We start from the raw sequence: 14,221 nt of genomic DNA on the forward strand, positions 1-14,221 counted from the left end.
GTAATACATCAAAATGCATTTACATTTTTTAAATTCCTAATTTTATATATATTATACATATAAATATATTTTATTTCTGGAAAAATTTTATCATTATCTATTTTTTTTTTGTGGTATATAATCGAAGCACGCAAAAACTTAATATTAATTAATACTTATTATTATGCGATATTTTACGAGTATTTTCGCTGTCTTTCTAATAATTCTTACACAAAAATATATATTTGTGAAAAATCTAACAAACGATAATAAGACGTCTTAATTTTTCTAACGAGTGGCCTTATGATCGTGCGATTATTTTTAAGGAGAAAAAAATCAAAGATTGTTAAGGGATTGTGTGTACTGTAAGTTTAGAAAATGTAAATATAAATTTGGAATGCCATACGATAATGGACAACGAACAAGAGCAATCGAGACAATCACCGATGTAAATATGCACTTATTATATATGTATAGTGAGAAAATGTGATCGAGATATGCTAGTGAATGTATGTAACAGTATGAAAATAAGCTAGCTAATAAAAAGCGTTATATAATTGTCCTATATAAAATATTTTGTATATTTTATTCCCTGTACCTATATTATATATGATTAAATACGATTGAAATATTAGGTGAAATATTTAATATATTGAAATATTGAATATGTTCTCGATATATATATATATATATCGAGAATATATATATATAATATATATAATTGAATACAAAAATAAATTATTAAATATACAAATTTTTAGAATAATACAATTAAACATACATAAAAATTATAAAAATATTCTCTCCTCTCTCTATTTATTATGTCACAATAGTATTAATATATTTAACTAAATATTACTTTTCTTACATACTTAAACTGCCACTTCCACTGCTCTGCTGGGAATTTGCTTCAGTTGAATTTGCCTATAAAGATGCCACGCAAAAAAATCATAGATATATAAATAATTAATTATTGCAAGACCAAAAAAATTATAGCTTATACCTTAAAAGAATAGATGAGAATAATAAAACTGACAGAATTCTTGCATATACGATAAATAGATGTATAAATTTGAAAATCTATAGCCATGTACTTACAGATTGTATTCGCAACATTTGATCTAATGCATGTGGCAGCAGCGGGCGTATACCATTAATCTCCATTGCAGTGAGATGATCTAGTCTTGCATGCACTCCTTCGCTCTTCACGAAAGCATCCACAGATGTTCGTAATTTGGACATTCTTATGTCCCAAATGTCCTAAAATACAAGCATTTATATATAAATTCTATCTTTCATAAAAATACGTATATCTTCATGAAAATATGTATCTTTTGTATTAGATTCAGTTGATCCTACTCACTTTCACGGCAATTCTTATTCCATCTGCATCAGGAATATCATCGTTCGCCACATTCAGCAAAATTTGACTCTCATCCATATAATGACTGCTCGGCATCTCTGTAAACAACCTGATACATTGGAATTTTCATGAATAGGCATTTCTACATAAAATGAGTCGAATTACTCTAAAATTTTATTGAATGTAGTCGCGTTCAGCAGAATGCATATCCAAATGCTCAGACGAGATTGACAGAAAAACATGATGTCATAGCAGCTGACAAGTAATGAGAAGAAACTCTGGCGAAGGCTTACTTGGACATCTTCTCCATCTCTTTCCTCTCGTTTAGACCCTCGATGTCCATCCATTCTTGACTGACGATACGGCACTTCTGCTTCTGTTTCAAGCAGACGGCGAGCCAGATCGGCACTTTAACGGGCAAACCGGCGCGAAACGGACCCACTGAACCCGAGATTAGGTAAATTATGTCGGAGTTGAAGTTCGGTACAATACTGACCAGCTGTTTCTCACCAAGAAATTCAACCTCACTTGGATTCATGTTTTCCAAGCATCAAAACAAAAACCCACGTGTCCAGAACTGTCCCGACGCATTCCAAGTCTAGTGATTAACTCACTAACTGACTACTTGATCACAAATTCCAACGTGCTCCTCAGCAGTGTCAGCACTACTCCAGCTGACTCCGACAGACCGGCACATAAATCGAAAAAGGCGGGAACGCGCGTTGTGTGGTCGTCGCCATATTTTCCCGCCACTTGTTGCGTTTCGAACACGTAATCGTACCGGCTGATTACGTATTCCCATTTTTGTTCGACCAAAAATTTATCTTATGATAATAGGATAGAGTGAAGCTTTTTCGTCCATTTATTGCAATAATAATATTTATATTTTTGAATTAAAATAAAAATTGGATCAAAATGATAATAAATAACACACTAACTCCAGATTTTATAAGTTTTTAGTTATAGATTATAGAGAATAAAAAATCTTCAAAAATATATTATAGAATCTATCAGAATCGCGTATGTAAAGAGTTCTAAAAGAAAACATAAAATATATTTAAGAAATCTTCTCTCTCTCTTCTCTTCTTCTTCTCTCTCTTCTCTTCTTTTAAAAATTTATAAAATTATACAGAAATTCTAAAAAATGATATAAAACAACTTTCTTAAATTTTCGCCAGCTAGAAAAACTCGGGTGGTAATAAAGCATCGAATGCACATATTATAGATTACACGCACGAAGCTTTAATGACATTGATTTCGTTCGTTCGCAGTATCGCATTACACAAGGAGCTTATCATACGCTAAAAATTCACATGAGTTGTTATCCTGTTATGTATTTTCAACCGATTTAATTTTCTTATTAAATAAAATAATCATCACAATATTTCCAAGATTTCAGAATCTTGAGTTTTCAATGAAAAATAATGTCCAAATAAAAACTAGGATTCTTATACATATATAATCCTAAAATTATAAATAAAAAAATAGCACAGATATTTTTCTGAGATTTAATATAATCAACACGAAAATAAATAGTAACAAATGGCGGAAAAAAGAGAGAAAAGAAATGAGTATTAAAATAATTAACCTTATCGATCCATTCGCATATTTGTTAATTTAACATTTTTTGTGGTTTTGATTAACATATACATTTAAAGTATTTGATAGTGAACATATTTGACGAAAAAAAAAAATCCTAGTTAAAATTTCTTTACTAAAATATTATTTTTTCTTAAAGCCTGCATCAGTTCGATGTTTTGTTAAACCAAAGTTCAATTAAAATTGGTCAGTGATTAAAGTCTCGTTATCTATTAATTATTATCTTTAGAGAGCAATTCGCCGAACTTCGTTAACTTTTAATAACGGGCACGGCTGATAATTTATATTTAATAGTATCACGATACTCTTGACGATGAAACTCTTGACATTAAAATATCATTTTAATGGCTTTAGGAGATTATATTGATAATATGTATGTGCCGTATGGGCATATATATAATAATTTAGCAAACATCCTATAAGAGTAAATGGGAGGAATGGCCCATGTGATCGTCTAGTTATATGACATGTAGAGTATTGCACAAGCATTGTGTAAATATTCTATGGGAACACGCATAGGATATACATAATCACAATGTGCACTGTTCTATTATATAACATTAAATATATTTTTCCCTCCGCGTATATTTATCACTCTTGGCAATCCTGCATCAATCCTGCACACGGCATTTTATCCTCGCCAATCGATCGGAAACACGTTTCCTTCTCCTTAGATAAAAGTTTCTTTTATATCTTATCCTACCTAGATTTTATTTACAACAGATGATAGAAAATGGAAGTCGTAGACGCACCACGCTCTGGTATGCCGCTTTGTCTTTTTATTTGAAGCTTCAAATAGAGTATTACTGTCGCTCCATTTTAATATTAAATTCATTTAAGTTTACGCTAAAACATGTGTGATATCAGCTATATGGCACACTCGACGAGTAATTAATAATAAAATAAATCAGCACATCAAAGAATTTTGAAGAGAAAAAGTTCAAATGTCGTAGTTTCGTTTAAAGAATGTTCCAATTTTTTTCGCAGTTACTCTGCTAGCCACCCGCTACGTCAATTTTGTCTCGAGATTCTTCCAGAACCAGGAGACGTTCGGGAGATGCATGATTCACCACGTCTGCCTCGATCACGAAAATCGACGCGGGCGGCGTTTCCTCAATCCGGTCTTCTTCTGCGGGCAGAAGAGGTGCCAGCGACTTGTAAGTTTGCAGTTCCATTGAGGAGGAAATTCCATGATCGGTCGCATCGTCGGTACGGTCGACGATGTCGTCGTCGCTGGCTAATTCCTTCTCGCTCATCCGTTTGTTCGCGGAGTTGCCCATTAAAATCGCACTTCCAACTGTAATGCTGACGTCCGTAGTGTTCTGGAGTATTTCTTTCTGTCGGATTAACGAGACACGCCTTTCGGAGTACATACTGTCCATTCTTCTATTGCTATCAATCACCTGTGACGATCAATTAAATGAAGATATTAGATAATAACTGGCCTCATTCTTTATATCTCAATTCGGTATAATCTACAAATTTTTTTATCATAGTATATCTTTAAATAACATGATTGTTCCTTTAATATCTCTATTTGTCTATTTATATAGATTTATCTTTGAACATGTAATTACAAAAATGAAATCACACACGCACGCACCCACGCATACACATACACACGCGGCAACCTAATACTATAAATATGTAGATTTATACAACTGTATTATAGGTCAAATATCGCACCTGGCGTAGCAAGCTCGGCCTCTGACTCCTCGGTTGATCAAAGCCACTGAATCGCCTCTGAAGCTGCCTTTGCGAACCGACGAGGGAACCCCGATCGTGAATCACACTGATTACACTGGACTTGACATCGCTGTGCGGGAAAAGCAGCTTCCAGACGAAATTCTTGAGGGCGATGCGAAAATCTTTGAGATGATAGGCGTAAAGGAGCGGATTGCCGACCGAGTTGATGTGCGAAAGGATGATGCAAAACTTCATCAAGAAATCATCCACCTCGCAATGTGGGCAGAAGGCCATCACGCAGTTTATCGTATACAGCGGAAACCAGCAAACGATGAAGAAGACGACGATGCGGGAAAGATTCTGCGTGGCCTTGACTTCTCGTTTACGCGCTGCACCTAGACAACGTAGCATTGTTCCCGTCGTCTGGTGATGATTACCGCCCAAGCGGCCGCCGAGACGAAGGACGCCGAGACGGCGAACGGTACCACCGCCTCCTGGATCGCTGGGATCCATCGTGACGATTTGCTGTAGCTGTAACCGTCGTATCCGTTACTCTCTTTGGCTATATTTTTTATTATTTTTTGGTATGGTGCCTCGACAAAAATGTAAGCTAATTTAATACTACCAATTTGATACTATATCCTGGCTAAAATAAAAATAAATAGATAAAATGCAATCCCAACTTCTATGATATAAAAAGGGTCATTCAAATTTTCGCATATTGTTAAATTCGTAATAATAAGTTATATTCAATTTGAATTATTTTTAATAATTTCTACAGAATGTCTTATTCTGCAGTGCTGTTCGCACTTAAAATATTCTTAATTTAATAATGAAGTTAAACAGATGTAACTCAAGAAGCATATCAACAATCAGATGTTTTGTATTCAAATAATACGCTTTGTAAGTCACAAAACATAACAAATAATCAGTTTAAATTTGATCCTTTTATTACTGAACATTGCATATAAAAATTTTTTCAGATTTTTATACAATAATTCGAAACAATATAAAAAACTGCACTGAAGTTTGAAGATGCTAGATTGCGGACTAAGAGTAACAATTGCCGATAAAGTGTTGTATTTTTATAAGGGCGCCGCACTATTGCAATCAGACAATCTTACTTTTATGCGACTGACCTGTTTCACGATTACTCGATATATGTGAGCATAGAAAGCCGCGATCAGCAGTGCGGGGAAGATGATCGTGGCGAAGTACAGGAATACGAGGTAGTCGTAGTCCATGACGTTCGTGAAGATGCACCTGTGATCGTTCATCTCGCCGGCATTCCATCCGAACAGTGGCAGAAAGCCTACCAGAGTGCCCGCTACCCAGCATGCGCATATTATACCTAGAAACCGATCATCTTTTTCATTAATATCGTTTCTTTCAACTTCCATTGATCGCTTCACTGTCAATGAATCGACGCGCCATGCCGACGTCGCGTCGTCGCGACAACTAGATGCGTACGCTCAAATGATTCAGATAATAACTCGTTTGCGCGCATCTGTTCATCACGCATCGGTCATTCATCGCGATTAACACCGACTTCTTGCGCTCTCCTCGGTGGAAGGACATATAGTTTCTTATCGATTCGCTCGTCATTCCTGGAAACAGGCACTCCGCTGGGAAATGCACGTTATCAGGTGCAATATGTAGGAACTGACATTTCAGAATACTTTAAAGACTTTATGCAGTCTAATCAGTTTTGTACTTATCTCGAGTGATAGAAAAATTCGAAAGAAACAACAAACATTGTATGCTGATAAATTTTGTATTTATCTTGGATTAAAATGAATAATAATATAAATATTTTCTATTTACTTTTAATTTCTTAAAATCTGTTTGAACAACTTCTGAAAAATTTTATAACACTTTTAGGACATATCGACTGAATTTGTATGGACATCTATTACTTTGATTTTGCCGTGTGTTCAATAAAAAATCTAGTTTGAGAGTTAAAGCTCGCCTTTAGAAAAAGTTCTATTTTATCAGAGAACTCCACACTGATCTTAGAATTATCGTTGTATTATCACAGATATATATATAGAGCACAAATATTACAAAATAATAAAAGATATATCTAAATGTGGCTTTTCTGATAAAAATATTTGATGTTTAATATTATTATTACTTACAAAACAATGTCGAAATATTGCTCTCTTACTTCTCTTTGATTTTTTAAATTTAAGTTTGTAAGAATTCAGAATCACTCACTTCTAGTCTTGAAACAAATTACATCTTGTTGATTCTTTCTTTTTGGATCGTTTTGAAGCGTATCTTCTGTCAAACTACTGTAAATCGAATTTGCCTATTAGTTATTTCGAGAACTTCTCGTTCGTGCACGATACGAAATTGGGACGATGCGTGGAGAAAACACACGTGGGGATTTTACGATTACTTGTAAGAAGCACGCAATGCAATTTCACAATTGTTTTGCATATTCGCACTAATTGGCGTGTGCATTCACGCTTAATAAACGCAACACAACGTCAGGCGACGCGGTTTAAGACAGGGACGCGATACAACAATCGCGGATTATGCGAACAATGCTACGTAATTATATCAGCTCATATATCTGTGTCCTCACGTACGGACACGTGCCGGAAATTGGGACTAGGATATTGCACACGACTACCGGACTCTTTTGTTGTTCCTTTCATTAACGTCATCAGCGTAGTTAATAACGCACCTAAAGATCGCTGAGCTTTCTTTGACCGGCCCTTGACTAAACAAGCCTGTAATTGAGCAACTAAGTGCCACATACGTGTCTAACTCATAATTTATATTACTTGAATAGCCCCAAGAGTTATGCTTGCCAAGTACACGCTTTCATTGCATCAATAAAGTATGAAAAATTATATCCAAGTAACTATCTGTAAAGAAATGAATTGACCCACTAAATCTTCAATACGTTTTATCATACTGTTAGAAAAAATGTATATTTTATAATTCGTAATATTTGCATTTCACTCAAATAAAATCAGTACACTGAAATTTAATAAATATTTTTCGAGTAATTCTAAGTAAATATTTACTAAATGTATATAAAGCATACATTTATTTTATATAAAAATCATTAATTTAATTAAACTATAATTTTTTTATGTAAATATTTATTTACTGAACGTAAATGAATGTTTAAAAAAAATTTGTATTAAGATTTAGTAAATTCTTTTTCAACGTATATACAATAACTTTAATATGCATCAGCGCGCACAAGTATATTTAACCGAATTTGTTGGATGCATAAAGGTGCTTCTGCATAATTTGCAAATCGCAAATATGCAAAATAAAGATTTACATTTATTTTTTCATTGCGTATAGTTGGTTTTCATCTGCACGTATTTTGCGTGCAGTGATTGTCATTCTACGTCAGCATTTGCGATTTGCGAATTATGTAGAGGTATCCTTCCTTAGTGTGCATTGATGCATATTAAAGCATGTACGTTGAAAAAACAAGTGCGTGATAAATGCTTTTATGTGTGTGACTTAATTGTCCGTGTAAAAATAATCCTAAATTATACGTTTAAATATGTACGTACAGTTTTTCATGCAGGATGTTATTACAGTGTTTTATTTTTGCACGGAAAACTATAAATGCCTACACGCATATTTGCGGATGTGGAATAGAGTTGATTGCATCAACGTTTGAAATTATAATCTCGATTAAATAAATTCTCCCTCTTCATTCATATACGTGTATTTCAGATGCAACTACATTCTATATAGCAATATAAATATCAAATTGATATAACTGTGATTTACTCAATTCGAATTATCGGCAATCTCAATTACGCTCGAATACCGGCTTGTTTAGCAAGAAAGCAGCGACAACAAAAAAAAATTATAAGAGATCAATTCGCCTAACTGCGTAATCGTTACGTTATGCGATCAAGTCTCCTTTCCTCGCGGGAGTGGTGATCTCGGATCAATTTAGATCGACCGTCATTACTCTCGCGACACGAGCGCCCGATATCAGATATCAAATTAACGATGTCAGCTAAGGCCGAGAAGCAACGTCGTCAACGATGAAGACGATGACGACGATTGCAAAGAGGGTGGTGGCCTCACCTATGGCAGTTTTAGTGCGTACGGTGCGCGAGTATCCCATGGGATACAGTATCGCCCAGTAACGATCGACGGACACCGCCACCAGGCAGAAGATGCTGATGGTGCAGAGGACCACAAGAATCGACACGGTGAAGAGGCAGGCATGGAGATTCGTTGGCAGGCCGATGCTCGCGAGGATCGCGAACGGGATCGCGAACAGTCCAACCAGCAGATCAGCCGTAGCCAGCGAAACGATGTAGTAGTTGGTGCGTCTTCGCAGCTTCCGCTCCTTACCGAAGACGATGATCACCAGGCCGTTGCCGAAGACGGCGCAAATCGCGACTAAGATCTCGCAGACGGTGTACGGCAAGTTCAGTTCCGCGCTCACGGACGACGCGTTCGTCGGCCCGGTGTGATCCAAGTAATCGAACGGTAGATCGGTCGCGTTCGACGGAAATCCCATCGCGACGATCATCGGGAGCACCAACGGTCTTATTGGCGCCGTCGGGGATGCAAAACGATTATACGATGAACGATCCTCGTCATCCCTTCGTGATCTCGAAGCATGACATTATATCGCGGCACGGGATCGGTCGGAGCAGTCGTGACGTCGCGATATCTTTTAATGATGCAAGCGTCGGTCATTGCTTTTTCAAGGAAGCCTGATATCTCTTAAATCTTATAGAGATTATTAATATCACGGCCGGACGCGTGTTGACTGGCCACGTGTTCTAAAAGAGAGATAACTGTGAATAGTTTCATTTGATAAACTTCCACGTTGTTATTTTTACGTTCTATTCTTGTTCACGTCGGGCATTAAATTATAGTCGGTTCGCCGGGAGTCTGTCTCTCTCGCTTGTGAGATATTAGAAACCAACAATTGTCACCTACGGGCCCGCTGTCCGAGTTGTGTTCCTTAGCTATTATTATCGGGTTTATCTGTCGAAGAGTATTTCAGTTTTCATCTCTCGGAACGATCATGATGTCGTGATACTTTTCAGCGATACACAAACGAAGAAGCAATCAATTATTATTATTTTTTTTTAAATAAGTTCAATATTTCTTAAATATATCATAGAGCTATTATTAAATCTCATAAATATTATCGATTGATATCTTTGACCAGAAGTTTTCTCGGAACAAATTGAAACATTCCATATTTCAATTTCATGTATGAAACTTACGTGACGTCTCTCTATCTACGTCCGGTTCGTACTTTATTTTCTTCTTTCCCTAATCAATCTATCCTTTGCAGCTTTTTAATTTTTTTTACAATCTTAGCTTCTCTTTCTGATCTACAGATCGACATTAAGATTTTCCGGGAGCATTCTATGTTTTAATTTTACGCATAAAACTTACATCTCTGTTCAAATTCATATCTGGTCCGCACTTCGTATTTTCTTCCTTCCTGAATCAATCTATCCTTTGTAACTTTGTAACTTTTTTATGATCTCGATTTTTATTTCTAAAAATCGCTATCAACACCTTTCAAAATTTTTTACGTTTCAATTTTGTTCATAAAACTTACACGATGCTGTGTGCTTTCACGTCTGTGGTTCGCACTTCGCCTTTTCTTCTTTCCCGAATCAGTCTGTCTTTCGTGATTTTCTAATTTTCTTTCCTTTTACGATTATTGTTTCCGAATCGATTTTTCGATTTGCGCGCATACGACTTCGCTTCCGTTTATCCGAAAAGACGAAGGAACGATCGATCGGCCGGTCGCTCACTCATCGCGTGATACGTTAACGGCCACCGCGTTTCCCGTCCATCACTCATTCGGAGTCCGAATTACGCGTAAGACAATTTCCGTGCGATATCATCTAATAAAGTCTGCGTGTCACGCGAGTTTCCCGTCGTCACGTAACGAGGTGAAGAAGCCTGCAACTTCGTTTCCCGCTTTGCGTTTGTGCTTCACATTCGCCCTATCGTTGCCGTTATCTTTGCCGATTATCGACCGATTTATCAGTTCCTAATGGCTCCAAAAGCGAACGAATAAAGGAACTTGACGCTCATCATCGATCGCTGTTTAGTATCAAAAGAAATATCCATCCGTTTAATTTCGGTCAGTATAATTAATTAATACATCGCTGATTCCGTATATCTCGTTATATGCGTCATCGCGCGTCATTCTTGGCGTGCGTGCGTCATCGAAAGGGCGGGAAAAGTCGCATGGAGAGTCCAAGTCACCTCAATGATAGAGAGAAGCGATCGACGGTGGATCGACCGGCCCACGGTGTCGCGCCGGTAAATATTTATTTCTTCGATTAATTCCCGGGGGGAAGTGGGTGTGAAACGACGTGCGCGAAACAGGGGGGTACTTTCCTCCGCGGAGCGACACGCATCGGGACGCCGAAGTCGGAGCATGAAACAAACGCGTCCGCCTTCTCAACCCCGTGGCGTATAACTGAGGTGCTCCTCGTTGACAGTAGGGCACACGAGGAGGTGGTGGTGGTGGTGGTGGAATCTCCGGTCGGTGCCGCTCTTCGTGCTCTTCCTTCCGCCTCGGGAAGTCGTCTTCCTCTTTGTCTTACGCCGTTTTTCCTCTTCTCTTTCTTCTTTTATCTGTAATCTTCAGATTCAATTGAGTCTTATAGTATCATATACGAAAAACAACTTGAGGGGATGGACTTCCAGAGTTATGGCACTCAATTCCCAGATGAGGATTCGATACGATCGCACAACTTAATATTTATAGAGGTTGATAGGGATGAGAATCAATAATTCTGCGAAATATAGACGCACGAGACGAATGGTGTGTTTGATTCTCACAGCTCGCTCTCTCTTTTGTCAAAGCAACGTTTGTCTTCAACATAATATAATCTAATAAACAAAGGTGAATTCCAAGAGCGTTGGAGGAACAAGTGGAATGTAGCCGAAGTCGGCCAAAAATAAAAATGATGCAATGTTCAGACCGCAGTATAACCGCCCAGGTCGAACCGGATGTGTCATTCGAAACTTCCTGGAGTAGTCGAAACCAAGCCGAGCCGAAAGGGCTCGATTTCTTCACGTTCGACTCAACCGCGTGCTTATCGACGGCACGACGGTTCGTGACAGCCGATGGATGCGACAAACGCGCCTCGCATTTACGCGCCGTGCAAGCGCGATGCATCACACTGCATCACACAGTTGCTTTCACGTGTTCGACGTGCTTGACCTCGAGAGACCTCCTTCGCGCGGCTGTCAATATCGCAAGCTTGTTTCGCGAATGTCCCAAACAGCATGAAATATTTGAGAAATTTTTCATGAGATATTCCCGAAATATAAATACATCCACGAGATCAAAGTTTTTGAAATATCTCTGTTCTCTTGCGATATATTTGTGCAATATTTCTAAAATATCTTTGCGAAATATTATAACGTAATCCAATATTTTAAAATGTTTTCACAAACGTTTACGAAATGTGTATTTCTAATTTATTTTATTGAAATATTAAAAAAGAAATGATTCACATACATATATATATTTCATGCTGTGTGGAGTATGCGTATCACGTGTGTCTTGTATCGTTTTTTCCGCGCACTTCCCTCTTCATGCACCTTCTCGTAAAAGAGCCACGCGTCGCTTGGTTGTTCTCCTAATTGTTTTTTCTTGCAAATGCAACTTGGGCGTAAAGAGCACGTGACGGAGTCATTCTGTCACGACGATTCAATCCTAGTTCGAAGTCGCCATTCGTACGCCATTCACGATCCTGCGAATATTATGCGCCTCACACACGCACACATACTCGGCACTGAATTAAACGGTTTGATCTCGAGTCTTAATACGGCAGTTACGTTTGGTATCAATGTAATACGAAATTCAGGCAGCCACATCCGGTACTATAAACGTGCGGCGGCAATACGGCAGAGAAGAGTGGGGCGCAATCAGACATCCGTTCATTTATATAGTTATATCTTCAAGCGTTATGTAGCGAGAAAAACGCGGACCACCGCATCGATAATAGTCCCCTAATAGGGTACAATCAGCACAATGTAGCTTGCGAAACACTCTATAATCTAACGCGGGCTACATTATTCTCGCGCAACTGCGGTTTATACAGAAGCATGATACAACGGTTGATAATAAGAAAAATTAATGGAGAAGTCTAAAAAAAATAAGACTTAAAAGAATTAAATTTTTATCTGATTGTGCTTCAATTAATCTTCCTTATAGCAGGCGTTATTTTGAGATATTCGATTTATATGGTATAATATTATCTTCTAATGTGCTGCGTAATACTTTTTGATGTATATAGTATTCTTTCATATATTAATTGTTAAATGAAAATAAAATTAATTACATTTTTCAATTATTGAAAATGTACACTCTGAGGAAAAAATTTATTAAATTTTAATAAATATTTCTTTAGAATAGTCTAGTGGAATATTTACTTACAGTAAATAAATATTTAGTTAAGTGACAAAAATGAACGTGTATAATATAATAATATGTATCTACATGCATTTAGTAAATGTTCCGCTAAGACTATTCAAAGGAATATATATTACAATTCAGTAAATTTTTTTCTCAGTATATAGAATCGCATTAGTTTGTTTTTGACACAATATTTCTGGGCGATCAATATAAAACAAGGCATCATCTCGAAATATTTAACTTATTGCGTTTCTCATGCCTGTTTCTATCGATGTAGATTAACTTTATTCTTTGTTTAACCTACTTTTTATTTTTTTCTAATTTTGAGAACTAAAAAAGAGTATATTAAGCCGAGTTAAAACTATACTGAGTTTAAAAAAAATTATATATATATATATTTTTTTTTTAAATACATTTTATGATAAAAATATTTTATGTGATAAATATATTTTATAATAAATATAACATGCTATCTCTGCCATATAAAACTTTTTAAAGTTAGTTTTATTTTTAGATTACATTAACATTTCTACATAATTATATTATGATAACAAATCGTATTTTTTTTTTTGCTACATTTTTGCTTTTGTTATTTGAGACGACAGTGCATGTACAATTCTGCCACATTTCTGCTCTGTTACGACGTGCTTGCAAATAAGCGCGATCTCAGACATTTTGCTAACACGTCTTAATGTTATATCATCTTTAATTTTGGTTTACTTTCTTCTGATATACTATACTAACATTTTTTTTTTATGTCTGTAATTTCTGTCAAATTTTAACTGCATTTTTTCTAACATGTATGATGCAAGGCCTGTTTATTTTCTGATACATTTCTGCTAATATCGGTTAAAACAACAGACTATGTTCGACTGTTGTCGGAGATCTGCTAACATAACGTGCAAACACACATTTGAAATACGTGCTCTTGGTAAAAGTTTAACTATCTGGATATCAAAGTTAAAATTACGAGTAATACAATAAACGACCATATAATTAGTAGGTATAGTAGTACGATCTAACGAGTAATGCAATGGTCCTTTGCTCTGCATTTGTCTTTGAATGGTCAGAAGGTCACAATTCAGATAATTTGTCATCTCCGATATATAATATAATAGACTTAGATAAAATGATATGGAGATAGAATTACTGTTCAGGTTAACCGTATATATATCATATATATATAT

At 36.3% G+C, this 14,221-nt stretch overlaps 2 protein-coding genes across 2 annotated transcripts; both read right to left on the reverse strand.

The window, feature by feature from the left end:
* Positions 1-851: 851 nt before the first annotated feature.
* Psf2 (DNA replication complex GINS protein PSF2-like protein) lies at positions 852-1,880 on the reverse strand. The gene is made up of 4 exons (XM_018549478.1): positions 1,636-1,880; positions 1,343-1,451; positions 1,079-1,239; positions 852-894 (listed from the first exon to the last, which is right to left on the reverse strand). Exons 1-4 carry the CDS (start codon positions 1,878-1,880, stop codon positions 852-854), a joined length of 558 nt encoding a protein of 185 aa, XP_018404980.1.
* A 1,446-nt stretch (positions 1,881-3,326) lies between these two features.
* Positions 3,327-9,143, reverse strand: LOC108781520 (adenosine receptor A2b). The gene is made up of 4 exons (XM_018549496.1): positions 8,702-9,143; positions 5,767-5,978; positions 4,628-5,158; positions 3,327-4,344 (listed from the first exon to the last, which is right to left on the reverse strand). The coding sequence occupies exons 1-4, from the start codon at positions 9,141-9,143 to the stop codon at positions 3,937-3,939; spliced, it is 1,593 nt and encodes a 530-aa protein (XP_018404998.1). The 3' UTR covers positions 3,327-3,936.
* Positions 9,144-14,221: the final 5,078 nt, after the last annotated feature.

The sequence above is a fragment of the Cyphomyrmex costatus genome, unplaced genomic scaffold, assembly GCF_001594065.2.
Source record: "Cyphomyrmex costatus isolate MS0001 unplaced genomic scaffold, Ccosl1.0 scaffold826, whole genome shotgun sequence".
Taxonomy (NCBI): Eukaryota; Metazoa; Arthropoda; class Insecta; order Hymenoptera; family Formicidae; genus Cyphomyrmex; species Cyphomyrmex costatus.